Source organism: Babjeviella inositovora (genome assembly GCF_001661335.1).
Source record: "Babjeviella inositovora NRRL Y-12698 unplaced genomic scaffold BABINscaffold_7, whole genome shotgun sequence".
NCBI classification, from domain to species: Eukaryota; Fungi; Ascomycota; class Pichiomycetes; order Serinales; genus Babjeviella; species Babjeviella inositovora.
In genome coordinates this window covers 553,917-573,691 of record NW_017566844.1, presented here as the reverse complement: position 1 = coordinate 573,691, position 19,775 = coordinate 553,917, and the positions used below count along the sequence as shown (strand labels likewise).

The following is a 19,775-nucleotide window of genomic DNA, read 5'->3' as shown; positions in this document are numbered from 1 at the left end:
ACGTATATGTAAAACTGTAAAACCAATGAACACGGCCATAAAGCTTGCGCACTTCCCCAGGCTACAGTAGTTAAGGGTACAATTTCGATGAGCTTCTAGTTAGAGATTAAGAACGCAGAAGCGAGACAAATTGAGCGTACTTAATCGTTATTCTGAAGCTTTTCCTAGCATTAAATACCCATCAATGTGGTATCGATAGGAAACATACCGACTATGTCAAAACATTGTTGATTTTTGGCTTTTACTCAATTAATGCTCTATCTTCTCTGTCTGCCTTCCATCGGGACTCTCCATACCTAATTACCCACACAACATGCATGCAACCATGTGCCCACAGTCAAAACCGAAATTGTTCTGAATGATTGAACAGCCTCTTGAGCTCCTCTCCCAGAAAACCAGTTGGGGCTCGAGCTATAACTGCACTTGTTCAAGGTACCTTCCTAAACTCTTATTGTTATCTGTAGGCCCATTGTAGCACATAGCCAACTACACCGTCCTGAGACGGCATCTGCACCATGCTTCGCTTCAATTCACCTACCTCTACACACCCTTCAGCCGTTTAACAAAACCTAGTATTAAACATATAAAAGAGAAGGAAAATGGGACTCGTATTAGGGAGGAACCGCCACCGTGCGGCTCCGGTTATGCGGTAGCTAACAGCAGGAGCTGCTGGTGGAGGCGGCGATGGACTGGCCCCTCAAGTTGACGTTGGCCTTGCCGTTGTTGGAGGCGGCGTTCGCGGACTGTGAGTTAGCCATCTGGGCCTTGATCTGTCTGGCCATGGTGAAGAAAGCCTGCTCGACGTTTGTGGACGACAAGGCAGATGTTTCCAAGAACGGCATGTCCAACGACTCGCAAAACTCCTTCGCGACGGCGTAGTCCACGACCTTCTTATCAGTCAAGTCGGACTTGTTCCCAACCAACAACTTCATGACCCCACCGGTAGCGTAGCGGTCAATCTCTTGCAACCACTGCTTGACGTTGTTGAAGGACTCCTGGTCGGTGACGTCGTACACGATGATGATCCCGTGCGCGCCGCGGTAGTACGACGAGGTGATGGTCCTGAACCGCTCCTGGCCAGCAGTATCCCAGATCTGCAACTTGATGGTCTTGCCATCGAGCTCGATAGTTCTAATCTTGAAGTCGACCCCGATGGTGGAGATGTAGTCGGGGGTGTACGTGTCATCAGCAAAACGCAACAACAAACACGACTTCCCGACACCGGAGTCGCCGATAAGCAATAATTTAAAAAGGTAGTCGTATTCACTGTTCATGGCGTGGATGTGGGTAAATGCGTGGATGAGTGGTGGCGTAGGGTGCTGGTATTTATCTTGCCCGGTTCAACTTGCTGACGCTAAAAAAACAAACAGGCTGTGTGGGACATGTGTCTGTGTGTGTTAATATATAGTGCGCCAACCATCATCTGTGGCGTGGGGCGTGGCTGAGCCGTCTGTGGTGGGTGCTGATAAGGAATCACTCACACAGGGCCACGTTGGCCTTTATTCCTATTGGGAGGGGTGAACAGTATAGTGATAGGGTTTATATCCAAACAAGAAACTTCATTGAATTACACCGAACTATGCAGAAATTAGGACTAAAAAATCTGCGGGAGTGAACTATACATCTGCGGAAGTGAGTATCAAGTCGCCATGATATGTTCGGCCCGGCTGGCGCTGATTAAATTAAAGTCTCATATTGCCAAGGAAACAGGTAGCCTTTGATGAGGGAGATGGTAAAAATTGGAATTTAACCGATTTTAATCATAAACTGTGATCTCGACCTGATCTCAGCTACCGGGTCGGACCTACCGGCCGGTAGTCTTGGATTCTAGCATGGACCTTGCATTAAAAATCCATCAGGAGCCCTTAGCTTGTGGACAAAGACTAAACTGGAATACCTTGAATTATTGTAATTACCGATGTAAAAATCAGTGCTCTCAAAAGAATGTGAATGTTTCGGGCATAAAGCGCAGAACTTCCGAGAGATAGAGCAGGAATCGAAGAGCTGTCCTTTTCTCGAATTCGTGTGGACAGGGCACGTATGGTCAATGCCTAGGCCAAGAATGCGAAACTTAGCCGTAAAAGCACGAAGCAAGTGTACTATCCCGGATTAGGAATTTACGATTTCAATTGAAATAGCCGTATTCAAATGTAGAGCCTCATATCTAGGGTGCTTTTGGCGATCATGAAATGCCCCTGTCGCACTATCGGGCGACAGGGTACTGAACCAGATCTAACCTGAATAGTGAAGCACGCCGAATTGCCTTCTAGCCTTACGCTCGGGGGATTTATAGTCCCAAAGACCCCCTGGTTTAGACTACACTCGGTCAAACAAAGTCCAAGGCTATATTAAAATTTTAGTCCTATGAAATCCATGACTCCTTGAGTATACAGATAAGCAGCAATAGATGGCCAGTAGGGGATTCCGGGCATGCGTTATTCTCAGATTATCCAGTAGTAAACATTTTCTTCGACTGAGGTTCATGACCTACCCTTCACCAACAATACCAGTTGTACCAAAGTGTCCTTGGATTGTACCACCCGTTTACAAACCTTAACCATCACATCTTCACCTCCTTGGATTACACTCTGGTAAAACAGACAATATGTCTACCCACTTCTGAAGCTGTGCAAGGCCCAGCCCAAACAGTCTGCCACCTCCCTAACATCCGTGAAGTTCACGTCCAACAACTTCACCCGACCGGCCTCGCCAACCCTCACAATTGCGACACTGATGTACGAGTTGCAGAAGCTGGCGGTGGCGGACATGACAACCTTGATCTCTAAGCGCTCTGCCCCATCCACCACCACCTTCATAAACTTGGACATTGGTGGTGTGATCGCACGAACTAAGGGATCTGCGGCGTAGTCCTGCCGTTTGAGGTTGAAGTACTTGGTCACCTGCACCGGCTCACCGTCATCAAAGAGCGCCTCCAACATGCCCTGCATCTTCGCGAGGTGCGCGTGGTGCCGGATATGCCCCACCAACGGCCGGAGGAGTAACGGCTCGAGGCGCTGGGTGCCACTGGACGGCGACGGCATCCGCTGGTTCGCCTGGAGCGCGCGGCGGTGCTGGTGGCACAACATTAAGCGCAAGAACGAGGCCATGCAGTCAGCGCGGTTGTCGTTCGCGTGAGAGAAGTTGCGGCGCTCCTGGGGGTGTGCCGCATCGATCTCGATGAGCTCATCGGTGCCGTTTTCTAAGACGATTTTTTCCGAGGAAAGGGTGACCTGGTACGGGAGGAGTGAACTGGCCTCGCGGGTCAATTGATAGAAGAGTTCTTCTTCAAAGAGAAAGAACTGCGCGCGTTGGATTTTGGTGGTGATACCATCGACGGGAGGTTCATTTCCTTGTCTAGTTGCATCGAGGTTGCTTTCTGTGATTCCATTTCCTTCGATATCCATATCGAAACTGCCATTCGTGTCCACGTTCTCTCCAGAACTGCCGTTATCTTCAACCTTCGCCCCGGGACTGCCGGTTTCGTTGGAACTACCGTGTGCTTCGGAAGTGGCAGTTCTGAACCCACACATTGACTCTCCCGTCACACACCACTCGTCATCCACCTTCGTCACCACCCTTACCCTTACATACCGATGTACCTCCTCCTCGCTCACCGTGTTTGCGTGGCTGCTCACCGGAGTGAACGCCAACTCGCCGTCCGGGAGTCGCTTCAAGATCGCCACACCCTTATCGAGATGGTACCGCGACCCTGACTCGTGATAGCCATACTTTACCCCGATCTCCCTGACACGGCCCTCGCGCACCTTGAACAACGAGTTGTGCGAGTTCGCCAACACGTGGTTGATGTTGCTCCAATATTGCTTCTCGCGGAGAATCTCCTCGCTGAGCCGGATGCTCGTCTCTCGAAGCAAGCCGGCGGTGCGCTCCAAACTCTCGAGCTTCCATCCGTGGCCAATCTTCATATCGCGCGTAGGCACCACCAAGTCGCTTTCCTGCGAACCCTCCTCCGTGTGGATGAGTTTCTTCGGTTGTAGCGGCTCGCCTGCGTACGGCACCGTGTACACGCGGTGCGACGTCAATGAGCCCGCCGGAACGTGCTGCTTCAAGTGTGGCGACATGGTGAGGTTCCCCAAGTTGGGCTTGACGGCCGAGATCATGAGCGAGACAAAGTCGAGCGAGAGCGATGATTCGTTCAAGGCAGATTGCACCAACCCGATGATCTCATTGCGCGACTTGAGGAACTCCTCGCCGCGAGTTTTAGCCTCGTCGTCGTCGGCGTCGTCGTATTCGTCGCTGGCCACGTGGATGGCTTGCTTGGTGAGCACCTCACGCTCGCTGTTGATCTCCTCACTAAGCGATTCCTCCGTGAGGTTGAGGAACGAACCGCGTTCCGCGATGATGCGAGGAATGATCTGGTTGAGGGGGAGGGTATTTTCGTTCTGGATGAACGGGTCTTTCTGGTTGCCCACGACCAGTTGGGGGTCGAGGTTTAAAACCACTCGAGACATTGCGCTAAACGGGAAGCGGGGGCTATAGATTGCAACAGGCTATATAGGCGAAATCTTTGATGGATCAGCTATGTGGGAGACTGTGAGTATCCTAAGAGTTTTGCTCTTTGTCTTGAGGTGCCTGCAACTTTGCAACAGCCTTTCTATGGTACTGTCGGGCTGCAGTGAATGAATAGGTCTGAACGTTGACTAAGACAGTGGTGTATATGAAACGAAAGTGGTGAACCCGAAACTTGTATAATCTGTAATAACAATCCGCTGTGCTCACAGAAGACAGTGTTAATCTGAGGATACAGCCGATCTGGAAGACAAATGCTCTGATTAACTAATCTGATATATTTGTACACTACGATATCAAAACTTAGACGTCTCGCTTCTTGGCTCATCTGCGGACGTGCGCGTACCACCTCGACTTACATGCCCACAGCAAAATCAGTGGCAAGGAGCTATAACCATGACCCCTCAATTCACCGCCATTCTGCTTATCCGACTCCACAACATGTCTACACCAGTGGAAAAAGCCTCCGTCAGCGAGCCAGAGAGCTCTGTCGCCGATGGTAAGTCCTCCTTCCTGTTCTGATGACTCGTACTAACACCACAGAAATCACCAACTCGCTCGTGTTGGTGGCCAAATCGGCCAATTCTTTCGATAACCGTTACGTGTCCAAGGCATTCCGTGACTTGGGTGCATTGAGACGTCGACTTACAGCGCCCGCGTTGGCGGCGGTTGTCGCGCGCACGTATCCCGTGGGCGCCACCAAGACATATCTCGCTGCGGTTGTGGGCGAAGGCGACGTCGACATGGAGGCCGAAGAAGCTTCCGAGCCGTTACCTGAGGTTGATGCGTACGTTCATCTTTTGGTTCAGCTCTACTTGTTGGACACGGGTGCGCTTGCGGCGTTGGATGCTTTCAACGTGCACGTCGTCGCGCAGTTGCGCGCGCACAACCGCCGCACGCTCGACTTGATCGCAGCAAAGATCTGGTTCTACGTGGCCAGAACGTATGAGCTCCGCCGTGACTTTGTCTCCGTTAGACCAGCTCTCCAGACGGCGTTGCGGACGGCGACGTTGAGACACGACGACGAGACGCGTGCGGCACTCATCACGTTGTTGTTGCGCAACTACCTCTTGACACACGACGTGGAGCAGGCGGCAAACCTTGTGGGCAAATTGGAGTTCCCCGAGGCCCTGGCGTCGAATGCGCTCGTCGCGCGCTACTTCTACTACCTCGCGCGTATCCACGCGGTGCAGCTCGACTACTCGCGCGCGCACGAGTACGTGACTGCGGCAATGCGCAAGGCACCTCAGAGCGTGCAGACTGTTGGTTTCCAGCAGGCTGCAACCAAACTCAACGTGGTGATCGAGTTGTTGATGGGAGACATTCCCGAGGCACGCACGTTCACGGCTGATGCGGCGTTGGAGAGATCACTTGCGCCGTACCTCACAGTGACGCGCGCGGTGCGCTTGGGTGACTTGCAGCTCTTTGAGGAGTGTGTGGCGCAGCATGCCGCGACGTTCCAGCGCGATGCGACGCACAACTTGGTGATGCGTTTGAGACAGAACGTGATCAAGACCGGGATCCGCATCATTTCCTTGTCGTACTCCAAAATCTCGCTCCGCGATATCTGCATTAAGTTGCAGCTTGACTCCGAGGAGTCCACCGAGTACATTGTCGCCAAGGCCATCCGCGACGGCGTTATTGACGCCACCATCGATGTTCAGGGTTTCATGGCGTCTAAAGAGATCGTCGACGTGTACGCCACCACGCAGCCGCAGGCCGCGTTCGACGCCAGAATCAAGTTTTGCAATCTGGTCCACAACGACATGGTCAAGGCCATGAGATACCCGACGAGTACCAACCGTGTCGACTTGAAGGCGCACTTGGAGGCCAGTGACAAGGAGAGCCAATTGTTGAAGGCCTTGCAGGACGGCGATTTGGATGATGGGTTTTTCTAATGGGGGTGGTTGGCCTGTGCATTTGGAATTTTCATTAGAGACAGTAAATGTTAGAGTAATACGAGTGTGATGGTTGTACATCAAACAGGTGCTAATTAAGGGATTGATATGCCAATCTAACTAAAATATCGCGAATAGTCTCCAGATGTGTGCCATCGTTGCAACCAGTAATTTTCGCACTAAGCATTAGAAAGCAGGTGATATTATATTACACACTACAGACTATTCATATATCATTCTTCACTGAATTTCACATTGATCACTCCAACTTCTTGCTCCGGCTCTTGCCCAGGACCTTCTTGATCGCGATTTGGACCATCTTTGTGAACCAGAACACGTTTAACACGTTCAACATGGTGTTGAGGGAGACGATCATGATCGGAACCCATTTGTGGTCGATGGTCGCCCACTGCGTGTAGTAGGACCATAAACAGGTGTAGATGGCGTAGAAGCCCCAGACAATGCGCACGCTAAAGAAGGTGACCATCAAGCAGAGGCCGTTGACGAGCACAAACGTGTTGGAAAAGGTACCCTCCGGCAATCTGCTGGCATACCAGTTCATGTTGACAAACGGTGAGGACAATTCAAAGAGGAGGAAGCACGGGACCCACGGCTGGCAGAACGGAATGAGCGTTGCCGCGAAGACCGCAAGCGCTGCGACCGCGTGCGCAAGGAAGCCCACACCGAACAAATGGAAGTAGCGTGCACACACGGCCAAGTCCCAGATGAAGTAGCCGACGGTAATTGCCGAGATGAAGCCGCCGAATGGGCGGTACCCGTGGATATCGTTGGAGGTCCAGTCGGGGTTGTTCCAGAAGAACGCGGTCACGACGATGGAGATGAGCGCCTGGACCATTGCCACATGGTGGATATCAAAGTTTGCTCTGTTTTTTGGTGACAAAGAGGCGTACGCTTTCGGGCAGAATGTGCGCGAGAAGTGTGGTGCGAGGAAGTGAACCGCCAGGTAGAACACAAACGAGCCGGCAACCTCGTGCCAGTGCGCGACCGCCACATTGGTGGTTGTTTCTGGGAACGGACGATACTGGAGGAAAATATCCTCGTGGATGTATGGGAACAAGCCGAAAAGGGAAACCATTGATAGATTTATGATAGGTGGCGTGTGGATGATGACGATGGGAGATCTAGCTTATATAGAGGCTGACAGCGCCGAATTCCCCAGGAGATCTGTGCAGGACCCAAACTTTTTTGAGAGGTAATGGTGGGGAGAAGAAAATGTTGGAAGACGTGCGTGGAGTGGAAACTTTTGGTAGGGGTTAATAATTTTGGTTTGCAATGGGAAATATCGGGTGTTTTACGAGGTTATGAAATAACGCTGTTTTTTTTTTTTTTTTTTTTTTTTTTTCGTATACTTTGCTCCAGTGCTTTGATATCTCGATGAAATATCCGTGGTTGATGCAGTATCCATGGTAGAGTGTTTTGGATCGCAATCCCAGTCAAAATAAAGACCATCTAACAAGGAACAACGTTCCAAGCCCCCTTACGGCCTTGAATGGAACACCTTTAAAAAGTATCGGGTGGTGACTTTCCCCACACCTCGCGTCTTACATCTGAAATTAAACCACTCTGTCTGAGCTCTTATCATTGTCCACGTAGAATGCATGTGCGATGCATCAACTAATAATAACAAAAAAGGTGGTGAATCCCACTCGAGATTATATCTTATACTGATTAATAGCTGTAATTGCTTTATGTGCACCGCCTAGGAGATTAATCTGGAGTACAACGCCAATGATGCAGGCTTGACCGGAGACTGAAATAAAAGCAACCTAACCAACCGCAACTATGAACCGGCTACAAGATACAGTAACCGCACCTGTAAATAAGCCCTTAATGTTATTAACCCGATTTCCGGTTTTATTGCCTTCCAACACAACATCGATCTGCCTTATAATCTCCCTAACTCTCCCACGTTTTCCAGTTCCAATCGTGTCTGCGTCGCATTTTCACGTGCAAAACATCCTGCGTCTTTGCCTCAACAATTTTTCATCACGTGGCATCGCTGCATAATTTTTCATCTTCACGACACCGTTCCGTTTCGGTTTATAAACACCCTATTCAACCTAGCTCTTTTGCTTCACACTCTTCTCCCATCATCAACCACCATGTCTTTCCCATTAATCTGTTTAGGTAACCCGTTGCTCGATCTCCAGGTCGATGCTACCAAGTCTTTCTTGGAAAAGTACGACTTAAAAGATGATGACGCCATTCTCGCCAGTGAAAAGCACATGCCAATCTACAAAGAAGTCTTGAACATGGACGGTGTCAAGCTTGTTGCCGGTGGTGCTGCCCAGAACACCGCCAGAGGTGCCCAATACCTCTTGCCGGCCGACTCTGTTGTCTACTTCGGTTCCGTCGGTAAGGACGAGTACTCCGCTAAGCTCAACGAAGCCAATGCTAAGTACGGCTTGAGAACCGAGTACCAGTTCCAGGAGAACCATGCCACTGGCAAGTGTGCTGTTTTGATCAACGGCCACAACAGATCTATGGCGACTGACTTGGCTGCTGCCAATCACTTCACGCCAGAGCACCTCCAGATCCCAGCTAACTGGAAACTTGTCGAGAACGGTACCCACTACTACATCGGTGGGTACCACTTGACCGTGTCCCCACCAGCTATTAAGCTCCTTGCGGAACACGCCTCTGCCAACAACAAGACTATCGCCATGAACCTCTCCGCGCCATTCATTCCAGAGTTTTTCAAGGGTGCTTTGGACGAGATTGTGCCATACATCGACTACATCATCGCCAATGAATCTGAGGCCGCTGCCTACGCCAGCTCCCACGGCTTACCAGAGTCCTCCACCGTTGCCGAAATCGCTCAGCACATTGCCAAGCTCGAAAAGGTCAACGCCAAGAGACCAAGAACCGTTGTCTTCACCCAGGGATTGGACCCAACCATCACTGCCACCTACGACGCCACTGCCGACAAGTTAGATGTCAAGGAGTACCAAGTCTACCCCTTGGAGTCTTCCAAGATTGTCGACACCAACGGTGCCGGTGACGCTTTTGCTGCTGGTTTCATGGCCGCGTTGGTCGAGGGTAAGAACTTGGCCCAAGCTGTTGATGTCGGTCAATGGATGGCCGCCCTTTCCATCCAGGAAGTCGGCCCAACCTTCCCATTCCCAAAGAAGTCCTACGCTTAGAGCACCAGTGACGGGATCTTTTATTTCAACAATATATTATTTCGGGGTCGGTTATATAATGCTTTCTAATGAATTCAACTTGCAAAAAAAGAACAATGAGTAATATCCATGGGTAAATGACTATGTATTAGCAGATACATCGCTACCATTGGGTGATTTGATAGACGGTTGAGCTTGAGGTAGGCGTATATGAGTTTTGCGAGCCTGGCCGATATACCGCACATATCATTCCTTTGTGTTCACCTCCCATCTCTAGAAAAAACACCAGAGTGGCAAAGCACTATCGAGACTGCTTCAGATTAATCGTTTGTAGCAAACAATGTCTCCACAGGGGATCGGTACCAAACCTTGATCAACCTTTCTTTAACTGATCTGAGTATGCTGTGGCCTGTAGTCCCGGAAACCCCGTTGTGGCTCTCACGTAGGACTCCAGCTCACTTTATGAGAACCATTTTGCAGCTATTACCGTACCCGGAAATACACAGAGCTCCATTATAGAGAAAGTAAAGCTATTAACCAGAGCTATTTAATTTTTTTAACCAATTTCTAAAATTTAAATCCTCTGAGTATACCCTATTCTGTCTCCAAAAGCACCTCCCCCCCACTGCGCCTCCACGTGTTTCGCTCGCTCGCCGTCACACGATCGCTGCTAAATTTGCTACTGATTAGAGAGTACGCCCCTCCCAAAAGTCGACCATTCTTTGAATATCTTCTCCGCACCCACCTTTGCCCAAATGTCCACTACTAACACTGTGAGCAATTCGCCTAAGATCCTCCAGCTCCTCAAGCCACTTGTCACAAACATCCAGTTCTACTGGTTCCTTGGCCATGTGGCAACCGTGACGTTTTCCGTGCTCCACTCGCTCACGTCGCTCTTCAAGGCGGCGTATTCGCCGACACCACTTAGGTTTTATCGCTGGGCTTTGGTTGCCATTATCTTCTCATACCTTATTGTGCTCCGCCAGTCGTACAAGAACAAAAAGTCGCTTCCGTTCCAGTTGCTTGTGAACCGCGACTTTTTACTCCACGACTTCTTGAAGAATGATAACGTGCAATACTTGTTGTTTGCGCTCTCGTTGCTTCTCTTCACTACCAACGCAAACCCGAACCGTGGCCCGATCCCGTTGCAAGGCGCGCTATACTCCTTTACCATCTTTTCCACCTTCCACGCGTTGAACTATTTCAACAACAACTTGAACAAATCGAACGCCCGTCTTCTGGACTGGATCAAGAACTTCCAGGCACAATTCTCAGAAAAGTCTCACTATATCTGTGCCACTGCCGAGGCCATGATTCTCTTGCAGATGATCACCATAGTGCCAAGGACGCTTATTCTTTTGGTGTTCAGATGGCAGGTTCTCAACGCGGCGAAGCACTTGATTGTTGTGCTCAGTTATGTCGTGTTCATTAAGTTGAGATACGAGCAGAATGCTGTTACCAAGACTGTTATTGATGGGTACGTGTTGAAGGTTGACACTTTATTGAGTGCGCCACAATTGGCCGTGATTCCTGTCCAGGTGAAGAACTTCTGGTTTGTGACGGTCAAGGGCTTGGTGCGGAAGTACATTGGGCCTATCCGATTGCCACAGAGTAAGCCGGGGAAGAAGGAGATGTAACGTGAAAACTTGCCAGAAATTTCTTCCCGCGTGGGGGTTAGCTCCACAGCTCTGTCGTTCCATCGCCACTTTGGATCTCCCTACTTATTCCCTCATCATGTCTTGCCGCATTTCCTTAGGGCTGATTTACTGGGTCTGCCTCTCCTTTCGCAACTACCGGAAACCCTTAGTCGACTGTCTCTCATTCTCGTGTACCATAACTGTATCTTATTGTATTTAATAAATTTCTATTTTTAAAAATTTACCCTGTAGACATATACTTTGACAGGAGAATTTACCAGTACCTTAACCTTAATAGAATATCAGTCCAAGGTGCATTTCTAGTCGTCAGATTAGTATTGGGCAAGTGACATTCCATTGTGCTTTCCTGATATATATCTTTGTCTATCGAATTAATTTTTGTCTCAATTTTTGTCTCAATTTTTATCTCAATTTTTATCTCAATTTATTATTTATTTTATTCATTTCGGACCTATCTGTGTCTAAAGGCAATCACACTCTCCGCCGTTTTGTCTCTACGAGCGAAACCATTTCGAGACAACCAGAAGGAAGTTTGGCCATAATATCAGAAACCCCGGTATCTGTCACATCTAAACTAACAAGCCCCTGCGGAAACACAAACAGTGCCATGTCGCAGCCTTGGAAGAGCTTGGGATTTTTTGACAAATTAAGTGATATTAGTGAATCCGGAAATCTGAAAACTGGCTGGGTTGATGACCGTGTGTTCCCTCTGAGACGATTTCCACTCAAGTCAAGTCTTTGTAACCCAGCAGGTAATTTCTGAAGGAAGGCAAGTTCGGAAAGAGAAGAATTTCTTATTGCCAATACTCTTAGGGACTGTGGCATCTTATGGGACCATTGCTTTATTCTGGTGTTATCAATCTCCAAAACCTCTAATCCGTCTGGAAGTGCAACTTCGAACTTTTCTAATGTCCCGCACCGGAAACAAAGTCCCCTCAAGTTTTTTGGGAGTGCCACATTTGCAAAGACTTTGACCCGGCAAAGGTCTAATTTTAGATCGACAAGTGTATCGGGTAGCACGATCCCTTCAACACCCATAGGCTGCAACCAGGAGGAACTCATTCGGAATTTCTTCAAGCAAGAGAGCAGAGCTTGATTGAAGTCAGAGACAGAGAATGCAGCCTGGCCACCCACTAAAAGCTCCTCCAACATTGAGGGTATTTTTGAGTATAGCGTCGGTGTCAAAGTCAAACCATGGATGCTCAATCTCCTTAATGACTCAGGAAAGTATACCAGGTCGTGAGAGACGAATTGTGGATCTTTGGCAACAGTCACACTGAAGCTTCGTAACCTGGGAGGGAGAGAGAGCCGTGTCCAGTTGATTTGAGAACAAGACAAGCTCAAGCTGTTGACGTTATCAAACTGAGGTATCTCGTCGACCCCAAACTGGTATTTGTCAAAAAAGACATACCTGATGTTCAACCGCTTTATTCTTTTTAATCGCTCAACCGCTTCTGGCGTGAATGAAAACAAGCCAGTGTAGCGCATCCGCAAGCAGCCATACGATACCTGGAACAGGGAATGCTCGGGGTCTTTGGCAAACGTCTCAAACCCGGCAGGGTCCATGTGGTTGGCATACGGATCAGGACTGGGGTCAAGGAAGTTTGTGATCGCTAGCCTGGAGAATAACCGGTCTGAAACTAGGCCGCTGAGGTCTGCAGCGTGCTTAAATGCAAGAACATGCTTCAAGGGCAAGTGAGAAAAGATTAACCCGATGATCTCGTTAGGGAGCCGAGAAATCCGCTTAAGATCAAACTGCTCTGGTTTCATACGCTAGGAGATGTAAAGAGTAGTCGGTTTACGGGTATTGAATTAATAGACGTGTGCTATTACGCCTGTAGAGCACTTCACGGCATAGAGTAGAAAGGGTTGGCGTTTGGTATTTAGTGCGGCTTGGTGTAAGAAGCAACCACACGCACATGACGATAAGACAGACTAACACAGATTGGAGTTATCAGCAGGCCTAGATCGTGGTTATGCTGTCTCCTGTTCTCGGAAAGACCGGTGCAAAATTGAGATTTAAGGACTTATTTAGGTTATTTGTATGTGATAAGAAAGAAATGCTACTGGAATGTATACGATGTCACGGGTACGCTTCAACCCGAGGCACAACTATCTGAGGCCTTGATAGCGCTACGCGGAACCAAAAAAAAAGGTGCAATAACCCAAATATGAAGAGATTAGTTAACTAACAGAAAGCTCTCAAATCTTCAACCTACACTGATATACATAAAATCATACATTAAAGAAATAACCATCAAACGCTTTAATCTACTTCCTCGACGGTTGGGCCGGCTGGCTCGGAAGCACCGCCTGGGAAACCACCCGGAGCACCACCTGGGAAGCCACCTGGGGCACCGCCTGGAGCACCCTCGGCGCCATCAGCGTAGACCTTGGACAAAATTGGATTGGCAATGCCCTCCAATTCCTTCTGTCTATCGGCATACTCATCGGTGGTGGCGGTCTGGTTGTCGTCGATCCAGTTGGTGGTTTCGTCAATCTTCGCCGTCAAAGTGCTCTTATCCTCGTCACTGATCTTGGCCTTGATCTGCTCCTCGTTCAAGGTGTTCTTTAACGAGTAGGCGTAGGATTCCAAACCGTTCTTGGCAGCAATTCTGGCAGCTTCCTGCTCATCCTCGTCCTTGTACTTTTCGGCTTCAGAGACCATTCTTTCAATATCCTCCTTGGACAATCTACCCTTGTCGTTGGTAATGGTGATCTTCTGAGTCTTACCGGTACCCTTCTCCAACGCGGAGACGTTAAGAATACCGTTGGCATCAATATCGAAAGTGACCTCAACCTGTGGAACCCCTCTTGGGGCTGGTGGAATGCCGGACAACTCAAACTTACCGAGCAAGTTGTTGTCCTTGGTCTTGGCACGCTCACCTTCAAACACCTGGATCAACACACCTGGCTGGTTATCGGCGTAGGTGGAGAAGGTCTCCGACTTCTTGGTTGGGATGGTGGAGTTTCTAGGAATCAACTTGGTCATGATCCCACCAGCGGTCTCGATCCCGAGGGACAATGGAGCAACATCCAACAAAAGAAGATCCTGGGTCTTGGAAGAGGTATCACCAGTGAGAATCGCCGCCTGGACGGCAGCACCGTAGGCCACAGCCTCATCCGGGTTAATCGATCTGTTTGGCTCCTTCCCGTTGAAGAAGTCGGAAACCAACTTCTGGACCTTTGGAATTCTGGTGGACCCACCGACAAGCACAATCTCGTGGACGGCAGACTTGTCCAACTTGGCATCTCTCAACACCTTCTCAACTGGTTCCATGGTGGATCTGAACAAGTCCGCACACAACTCCTCAAAACGGGCTCTGGTGATGGACGTGTAGAAGTCGATACCTTCATAGAGGGAGTCGATTTCGATCGAGGTCTGGGCAGAAGAAGACAACGTTCTCTTGGCACGTTCACATGCGGTTCTTAATCTTCTCAAGGAACGTTGGTTGGAGGACAAGTCCTTCTTGTGCTTGCGCTTGAATTCATCCACAAAGTGGTTGACGATTCTGTTGTCAAAGTCCTCACCCCCCAAGTGGGTGTCACCGGCGGTAGCCTTGACCTCGAAGATCCCCTCGTCAATGGACAAAAGAGACACATCGAAGGTACCACCACCCAAATCAAAGATCAATACGTTGTGTTCACCGGCCCCGGACTCCTTCTTGTCCAACCCGTAGGCGATGGCAGCGGCGGTAGGCTCGTTGATGATTCTCAACACGTTCATCCCGGAAATCAAACCGGCATCCTTGGTGGCTTGGCGCTGGGAGTCATTGAAGTAGGCAGGAACCGTGATGACGGCGTCAGTCACCTTCCCGCCGAGGTAGTTCTCGGCGGTCTCCTTCATCTTGAGCAAGATCATAGACGAGATTTCCTCTGGCGAAAAAACCTTGGTTTCGCCCTTGAACTCGACTTGGATCTGTGGCTTGCCACCCTTGTCCACGACCTTGAAGGGGAAGTGCTTCATGTCGGTCTGGACCTCCAGGTCGGAGAACTTGCGCCCGATCAACCGCTTGGCGTCGAAAACGGTATTCGCAGGGTTCATGGCCGCCTGATTCTTGGCCGAATCACCGATAAGACGTTCAGTGTCGGTGAAGGCAACAAAGGAGGGCGTGGTTCTATTACCTTGGTCGTTGGCAATGATCTCCACGCGGTCGTTGACGAAGTGGGCCACACACGAGTAGGTGGTTCCCAAATCAATTCCGATAGCTTTAGACATATTTGTAGTGTAGTAGTTGCTAATTGTTAGACAATTGTAGTAAGGAGGAAGGAACGGAAGTGGAAGGAAGGGGGGAAGAGGGGCCGATTTATATAGTGCGAAACAGCAAGTTGAGCCTTAGGGGGCAGAATTTCCATGGCCTTCTATGCTGTATGTGTTAAGGTTTGTGGCAGTGCCGTGGCGTGTGGTGTGTTTATGCTATTAGGGTGAGGTGCTGCGCCACACTATGGGGTTCTAGAGCCTTCTGCGTGCATGTTGCTCGTGCATAATAACATGTCGGCTGGTACGGCAACGTGCAGAAGGATCGAGAAGGTGCGAGCAACAAGTGAGCGGAGCGAGCCTAGTGATATGACACTGCCAAAGTGATTATGGGGGAAGCTTGGAAAATCCCGGGATATCCGTCTACCTTTGTCTGCGGGGCGTAGATTGGTGGTGAAAGAAAAAAAGACCGGTGAATGGGTGGGGGGAGGAAGGGAGGCATGAGGTAATCGCGCAGTAGGGCTGTTCATACAGGGCTAGACCTGGTACCCTACTGGGTCGATAGATTGTCTGGCGATTGCTTTGTAGACTTAAGGTGTGTTTATGGCGCCATTATATTCGTATTATTAGATTAACCGCAAGCATCGAAGGGGAAAGTCCGTTTTCCAAAAATGACACAGCCACGGCTACTCTGCGAGAATAATTGCGGGGATGTAAGAGGAGGTTCAGATTTGCTACTCTTCACAGCTCACAGTACGGCGACATTGGCCAGCTTTCTCAGTGCTAGTATCTAGATTACTAGCCGTTGTAAGTTACTTATATAGGTGGTAAGAGTGTACATCTTGACTTTTCGCAATGCACCATTCTGTCTGCGCGTTAGTGTAGGGTAATAAATCGGCGGTTTAGTACAGAAAAGCACCCCACATCTCTGTGGATGTAAAACACCGGAATTTTAAAAATTCCTTGCACCGGTGAAAATATTTTTATGCTATCTATGGTTTGGAATGTAAAGAGTAGATGTAAGTGATTTCATGGTACTGTTTAAAGGTTCCCCGTATTGTTTATGGCTTACGCACTGCTTAGGGACTCGCCAGTATTTCATACCAGTCGAAAAGTAAAGACCTGGGGTTACTGATAGTAGAACCATATAGACCAGTATTTAGCATGCAAAGCAATTGATTCTGGAGTTCAAAATGAGTGTGAAAGGTGTTACTATGGTACACCATGAGGCCTAATATCGGTACCAGCAGATGGTTGCTATCAGTCAGCATATTATTGATACCTACCAAAACCTGGCAATTTAATGTATAGAAATCTTATAGAGTTACTAAGTCTAGCATGCCACTCCAGTTTCACGAAAGAAATCTTAATTCAAGTCATTTTGCTGTAATTATGTCTACAGCCTGGCGGTCGTTTCGATCATAACCTGCCCCTACTCTCGAGCCCGAATGATACGCATCCTTTATAAGTCGCGAAGCCCTATCGGATCAGATTCTACCAGAGGCTACCTAGCACTTATTCCCCTTCCTCAAAGTGTACCGGCACAACCTCTGGAAGGTGCAGAGCTTTTGTCAGGATTTTCGGCTGAGGCAGCCGCACACTTACCAACCGTTAGGGTCCATAGTTTCCTTATACACCATCCTCCTACCCACCCAATATTGCGCTTTGTCTACGTTCTACCATGGTCCTAAAATCGGTCCCGCCCTCATTCTTATGCTTTAATGCCGTATTTCCACATACCAAACCTAACGAAACCTTTTTGGCAATGACATACCCAGCTGCCCCAGAAATGTTCCAAAGGTGGCCAAAATTATTGTCTATTATGTTGCAAACCCACCGTTGTTTCCACCCTATCTTGCCAGATCTTATTCAAAAATCCTCCCTTAATCCCGATCCAGTACACAGTGTTTCTCGTTATATGCAAAAAAAATCCTGCATGCACTGGTCCCAATCCGCACCGCTAAGGTTTTTACCCCACCTACACGTCCGCCACAGCGCCGAGCGTGTGAATATTTATACCGAGCGAAGTCCGTCATGGATTGTCTCGCGCTTTACGCCAATTGCGTCTCCGATTCCCGACCTTCCGTAAAAATAGCTGTCAGCATACTCAAACGAGAACTAAACTTCCCCTTTAGAGCTTCTAAACCGAACTTCTAGATCGTCACCCCAGGTTTGATCCATTTTGCTGTTACCTCACCCTCAGCTCATTGCAAGCCCCACCTCGCGTCTAGTCTATTGTCCTACTTTGAATCACCATTCTGATCGCTTTGCCTTTTGCTAACGATTACCGCTGAACTCTGCCTCTGCCTTTCCCCCCTTCCTTTGCAAACAACCCCATCATGTCCCGTGAAAACCTCGCGCCAAACGAGACACTCGTTTCGATCCCAGTGCCTGGCTCGCCATCTAACTCCGCTGGAATCGTCGGCATTTTAACTACCCCGCCATACTTCAACCCGGCCGATCCCTCCGATGTCGCTGCCTCCTTACTGAACAACTGCCACCCACCGACCTTAAAGGCGTCATTAATCCTCCATGGACACGGCGGCCACAAAAACTACTGTTATCACCGTGAAATAGCACAACAGCTTGCAACAGACCTCGGAATCTTCTCATTGCGTATTGATTTCCGCGGCTGTGGAGACTCCCAGGACTCAGCGGACCCGAAGCTCGGTCGCATTATCCCCCAGGACCTCCAGGACGTTGATCTTTGTCTCCAAGCCCTCGCGTCGGGCGTCTTTGGCATTGCGTTACACGTCACCCTGATCATAGGGCACTCGAGAGGCGCCGTAGCCATGTTCCAGTACGCTTTGCAACAGCAGAGAAGGCTCGACAGGGGCGAGGCCTTCTCGTTGATTCCTAACTTGATCAATGTTTCCTCTCGTTATACAAGCGAGTTTCTCAAGAAGATGATGGACACTGCATTTCCCTCCTGGGAGGAAAAAGGAGGCTCGTTTGTGCCAAACACCTACCGGTTGGGAGAATACCGGAGCGTGTGGATCCCGGCGGCCGAAACCAATAGCTTGTTGTCTCAGGAGATGGAAGACTTGAAATATTTGCTGCCTGACATTAATGTTCTCACTATCTTTGGGTTGCGGGATCACATTGTGCCGATCACTGATGCTGCCAAGTTTTGCAACACCTTGGACGGTCGCCACACGTTGGTGCTTATCGAGGGTGCCAACCACAACTTCTATGGGGTTAAAGACATTGATGAAGACAATGCCGAGGATTATAACCCAGACAACTTGCCGTTAACGAACCAGGGCAAGGTTAACTACAGCTCGGTCGTCTCCCAACATATTACCGACTACCTCTCGTCGTCCCAGGAGGTTGCGCGTTTCTACGACCGTTCGTACCACTTTGCGACCTGGTCGAGATGGAAGAAGGTGGATGGGATCCATAACTTTAGAGACATTGGTGGGTTCAGAGTGACCCAGGGCCCACGCAACTCATTTGTCAAGCGCAACATTGCGTTCAGATGTGCCAACCCGGCAAATATCACCTCCCTCGGAAAGCAGGCGATCCAGGAGTTGGGTATCACTGCGGTATTTGACTTCCGCTCGCAACACGAACGTAACCGTGACGGGGTGCCGGACGTTGACGGGGTCAGGAACGTTTACGCTCCGGTATTCCCAGACGAGGACTTCTCTCCCGCTGCCATTGCTGGCCGCTACTCCAACTTGTTGACGTGCTGGTCGACGTATGTCCACGTGTACCGTGACATGCTTACAAAGGGTGGCGCAGCCTTCACCTCGGTGTTTGAGTTCTTAAGAGACCATCCAAAAGAAGGAATCTTGTTCCACTGCACCGCGGGCAAGGACCGTACCGGGGTCATGGCGATGCTTATCTTGCTTCTTGTGGGTGTCGATGTGGATACTGTATGTCGCGAGTACGAATTGACCACCGTTGGGTTGCTCCCAGACCGCGAGGTGATTAGGAAAAAGTTCAAGGACAATGTGGGCGCCTTGCAGGAACGTTTGAACCGTTACAGCGGCGACGGCTCGGCCTCGGTGGTTGATAAGATTGCCTGTGGCCGTTCCGGCTTCAAACTTGAGAGAGATGGGTTTACAAACTTGTTCAGTTCGAGGTACGAGGCCATGCTTCTGACGGTGAGAGTGTTGAACGAGGAGTTTGGGGGGATTGAACAGTACATGACCAAGAACCTTGGGTTTTCCAAGGATGATGTTGAGGTGATTAGACGTAACTTGGTGGTGACTGGTACCAGCGACTGGAAGAACACTCACAGAGTCGCGAATGTCCACCAAAGGGGCGAAGACTTGATGAGGCACAGAGAGCGCAGCGCTAGCGCCGAAAAATTATAAGCAACGTTTAAACAAATCTTAGTTGCGGA

At 49.5% G+C, this 19,775-nt stretch overlaps 9 protein-coding genes across 9 annotated transcripts; 5 read left to right on the top strand and 4 right to left on the bottom strand.

The window, feature by feature from the left end:
* Positions 1–600: 600 nt before the first annotated feature.
* On the bottom strand, positions 601–1,313 carry YPT1 (Rab family GTPase). Its single transcript, XM_019129082.1, has one exon. It carries the CDS (start codon positions 1,272–1,274, stop codon positions 654–656), a length of 621 nt encoding a protein of 206 aa, XP_018984867.1. The 5' UTR covers positions 1,275–1,313; the 3' UTR covers positions 601–653.
* Positions 1,314–1,516: 203 nt separating this feature from the next.
* Positions 1,517–2,336, top strand: BABINDRAFT_161928 (uncharacterized protein). The gene has a single exon (XM_019129081.1). The coding sequence runs from the start codon at positions 1,833–1,835 to the stop codon at positions 1,986–1,988; it is 156 nt and encodes a 51-aa protein (XP_018984866.1). The 5' UTR covers positions 1,517–1,832; the 3' UTR covers positions 1,989–2,336.
* MED17 (Med17p) lies at positions 2,327–4,775 on the bottom strand. Its single transcript, XM_019129080.1, has one exon. It carries the CDS (start codon positions 4,467–4,469, stop codon positions 2,610–2,612), a length of 1,860 nt encoding a protein of 619 aa, XP_018984865.1. The 5' UTR covers positions 4,470–4,775; the 3' UTR covers positions 2,327–2,609.
* Positions 4,776–5,048: 273 nt separating this feature from the next.
* On the top strand, positions 5,049–6,425 carry RPN3 (proteasome regulatory particle lid subunit; the record flags this gene model as incomplete). The annotated part of the gene is made up of 1 exon (XM_019131814.1): positions 5,049–6,425. The coding sequence occupies one exon, from the start codon at positions 5,049–5,051 to the stop codon at positions 6,423–6,425; it is 1,377 nt and encodes a 458-aa protein (XP_018984864.1).
* Positions 6,426–6,684: 259 nt separating this feature from the next.
* On the bottom strand, positions 6,685–7,521 carry BABINDRAFT_8451 (uncharacterized protein; the record flags this gene model as incomplete). The annotated part of the gene is made up of 1 exon (XM_019132801.1): positions 6,685–7,521. One exon carries the CDS (start codon positions 7,519–7,521, stop codon positions 6,685–6,687), a length of 837 nt encoding a protein of 278 aa, XP_018984863.1.
* A 1,027-nt stretch (positions 7,522–8,548) lies between these two features.
* On the top strand, positions 8,549–9,589 carry ADO1 (adenosine kinase; the record flags this gene model as incomplete). Its single annotated transcript, XM_019130832.1, has 1 exon — positions 8,549–9,589. The coding sequence occupies one exon, from the start codon at positions 8,549–8,551 to the stop codon at positions 9,587–9,589; it is 1,041 nt and encodes a 346-aa protein (XP_018984862.1).
* A 574-nt stretch (positions 9,590–10,163) lies between these two features.
* On the top strand, positions 10,164–11,409 carry BABINDRAFT_161925 (uncharacterized protein). Its single transcript, XM_019129079.1, has one exon. The coding sequence runs from the start codon at positions 10,324–10,326 to the stop codon at positions 11,203–11,205; it is 882 nt and encodes a 293-aa protein (XP_018984861.1). The 5' UTR covers positions 10,164–10,323; the 3' UTR covers positions 11,206–11,409.
* Positions 11,410–12,497: 1,088 nt separating this feature from the next.
* BABINDRAFT_8448 (uncharacterized protein) lies at positions 12,498–15,445 on the bottom strand (the record flags this gene model as incomplete). Its single annotated transcript, XM_019132800.1, has 3 exons — positions 12,498–12,517; positions 12,558–12,999; positions 13,502–15,445. 3 exons carry the CDS (start codon positions 15,443–15,445, stop codon positions 12,498–12,500), a joined length of 2,406 nt encoding a protein of 801 aa, XP_018984860.1.
* Positions 15,446–17,763: 2,318 nt separating this feature from the next.
* BABINDRAFT_37214 (uncharacterized protein) lies at positions 17,764–19,746 on the top strand (the record flags this gene model as incomplete). The annotated part of the gene is made up of 1 exon (XM_019131808.1): positions 17,764–19,746. One exon carries the CDS (start codon positions 17,764–17,766, stop codon positions 19,744–19,746), a length of 1,983 nt encoding a protein of 660 aa, XP_018984859.1.
* Between the last annotated feature and the right edge of the window lie 29 nt (positions 19,747–19,775).

What these genes read in the sequence shown, in the direction of transcription:
- MED17 (XM_019129080.1), bottom strand. Translation starts at nt 4,469, where the DNA reads ATGTCTCGAGTGGTTTTAAACCTCGACCCCCAACTGGTCGTGGGCAAC.
- BABINDRAFT_161925 (XM_019129079.1), top strand. Translation starts at nt 10,324, where the DNA reads ATGTCCACTACTAACACTGTGAGCAATTCGCCTAAGATCCTCCAGCTC.
- YPT1 (XM_019129082.1), bottom strand. Translation starts at nt 1,274, where the DNA reads ATGAACAGTGAATACGACTACCTTTTTAAATTATTGCTTATCGGCGAC.
- BABINDRAFT_161928 (XM_019129081.1), top strand. Translation starts at nt 1,833, where the DNA reads ATGGACCTTGCATTAAAAATCCATCAGGAGCCCTTAGCTTGTGGACAA.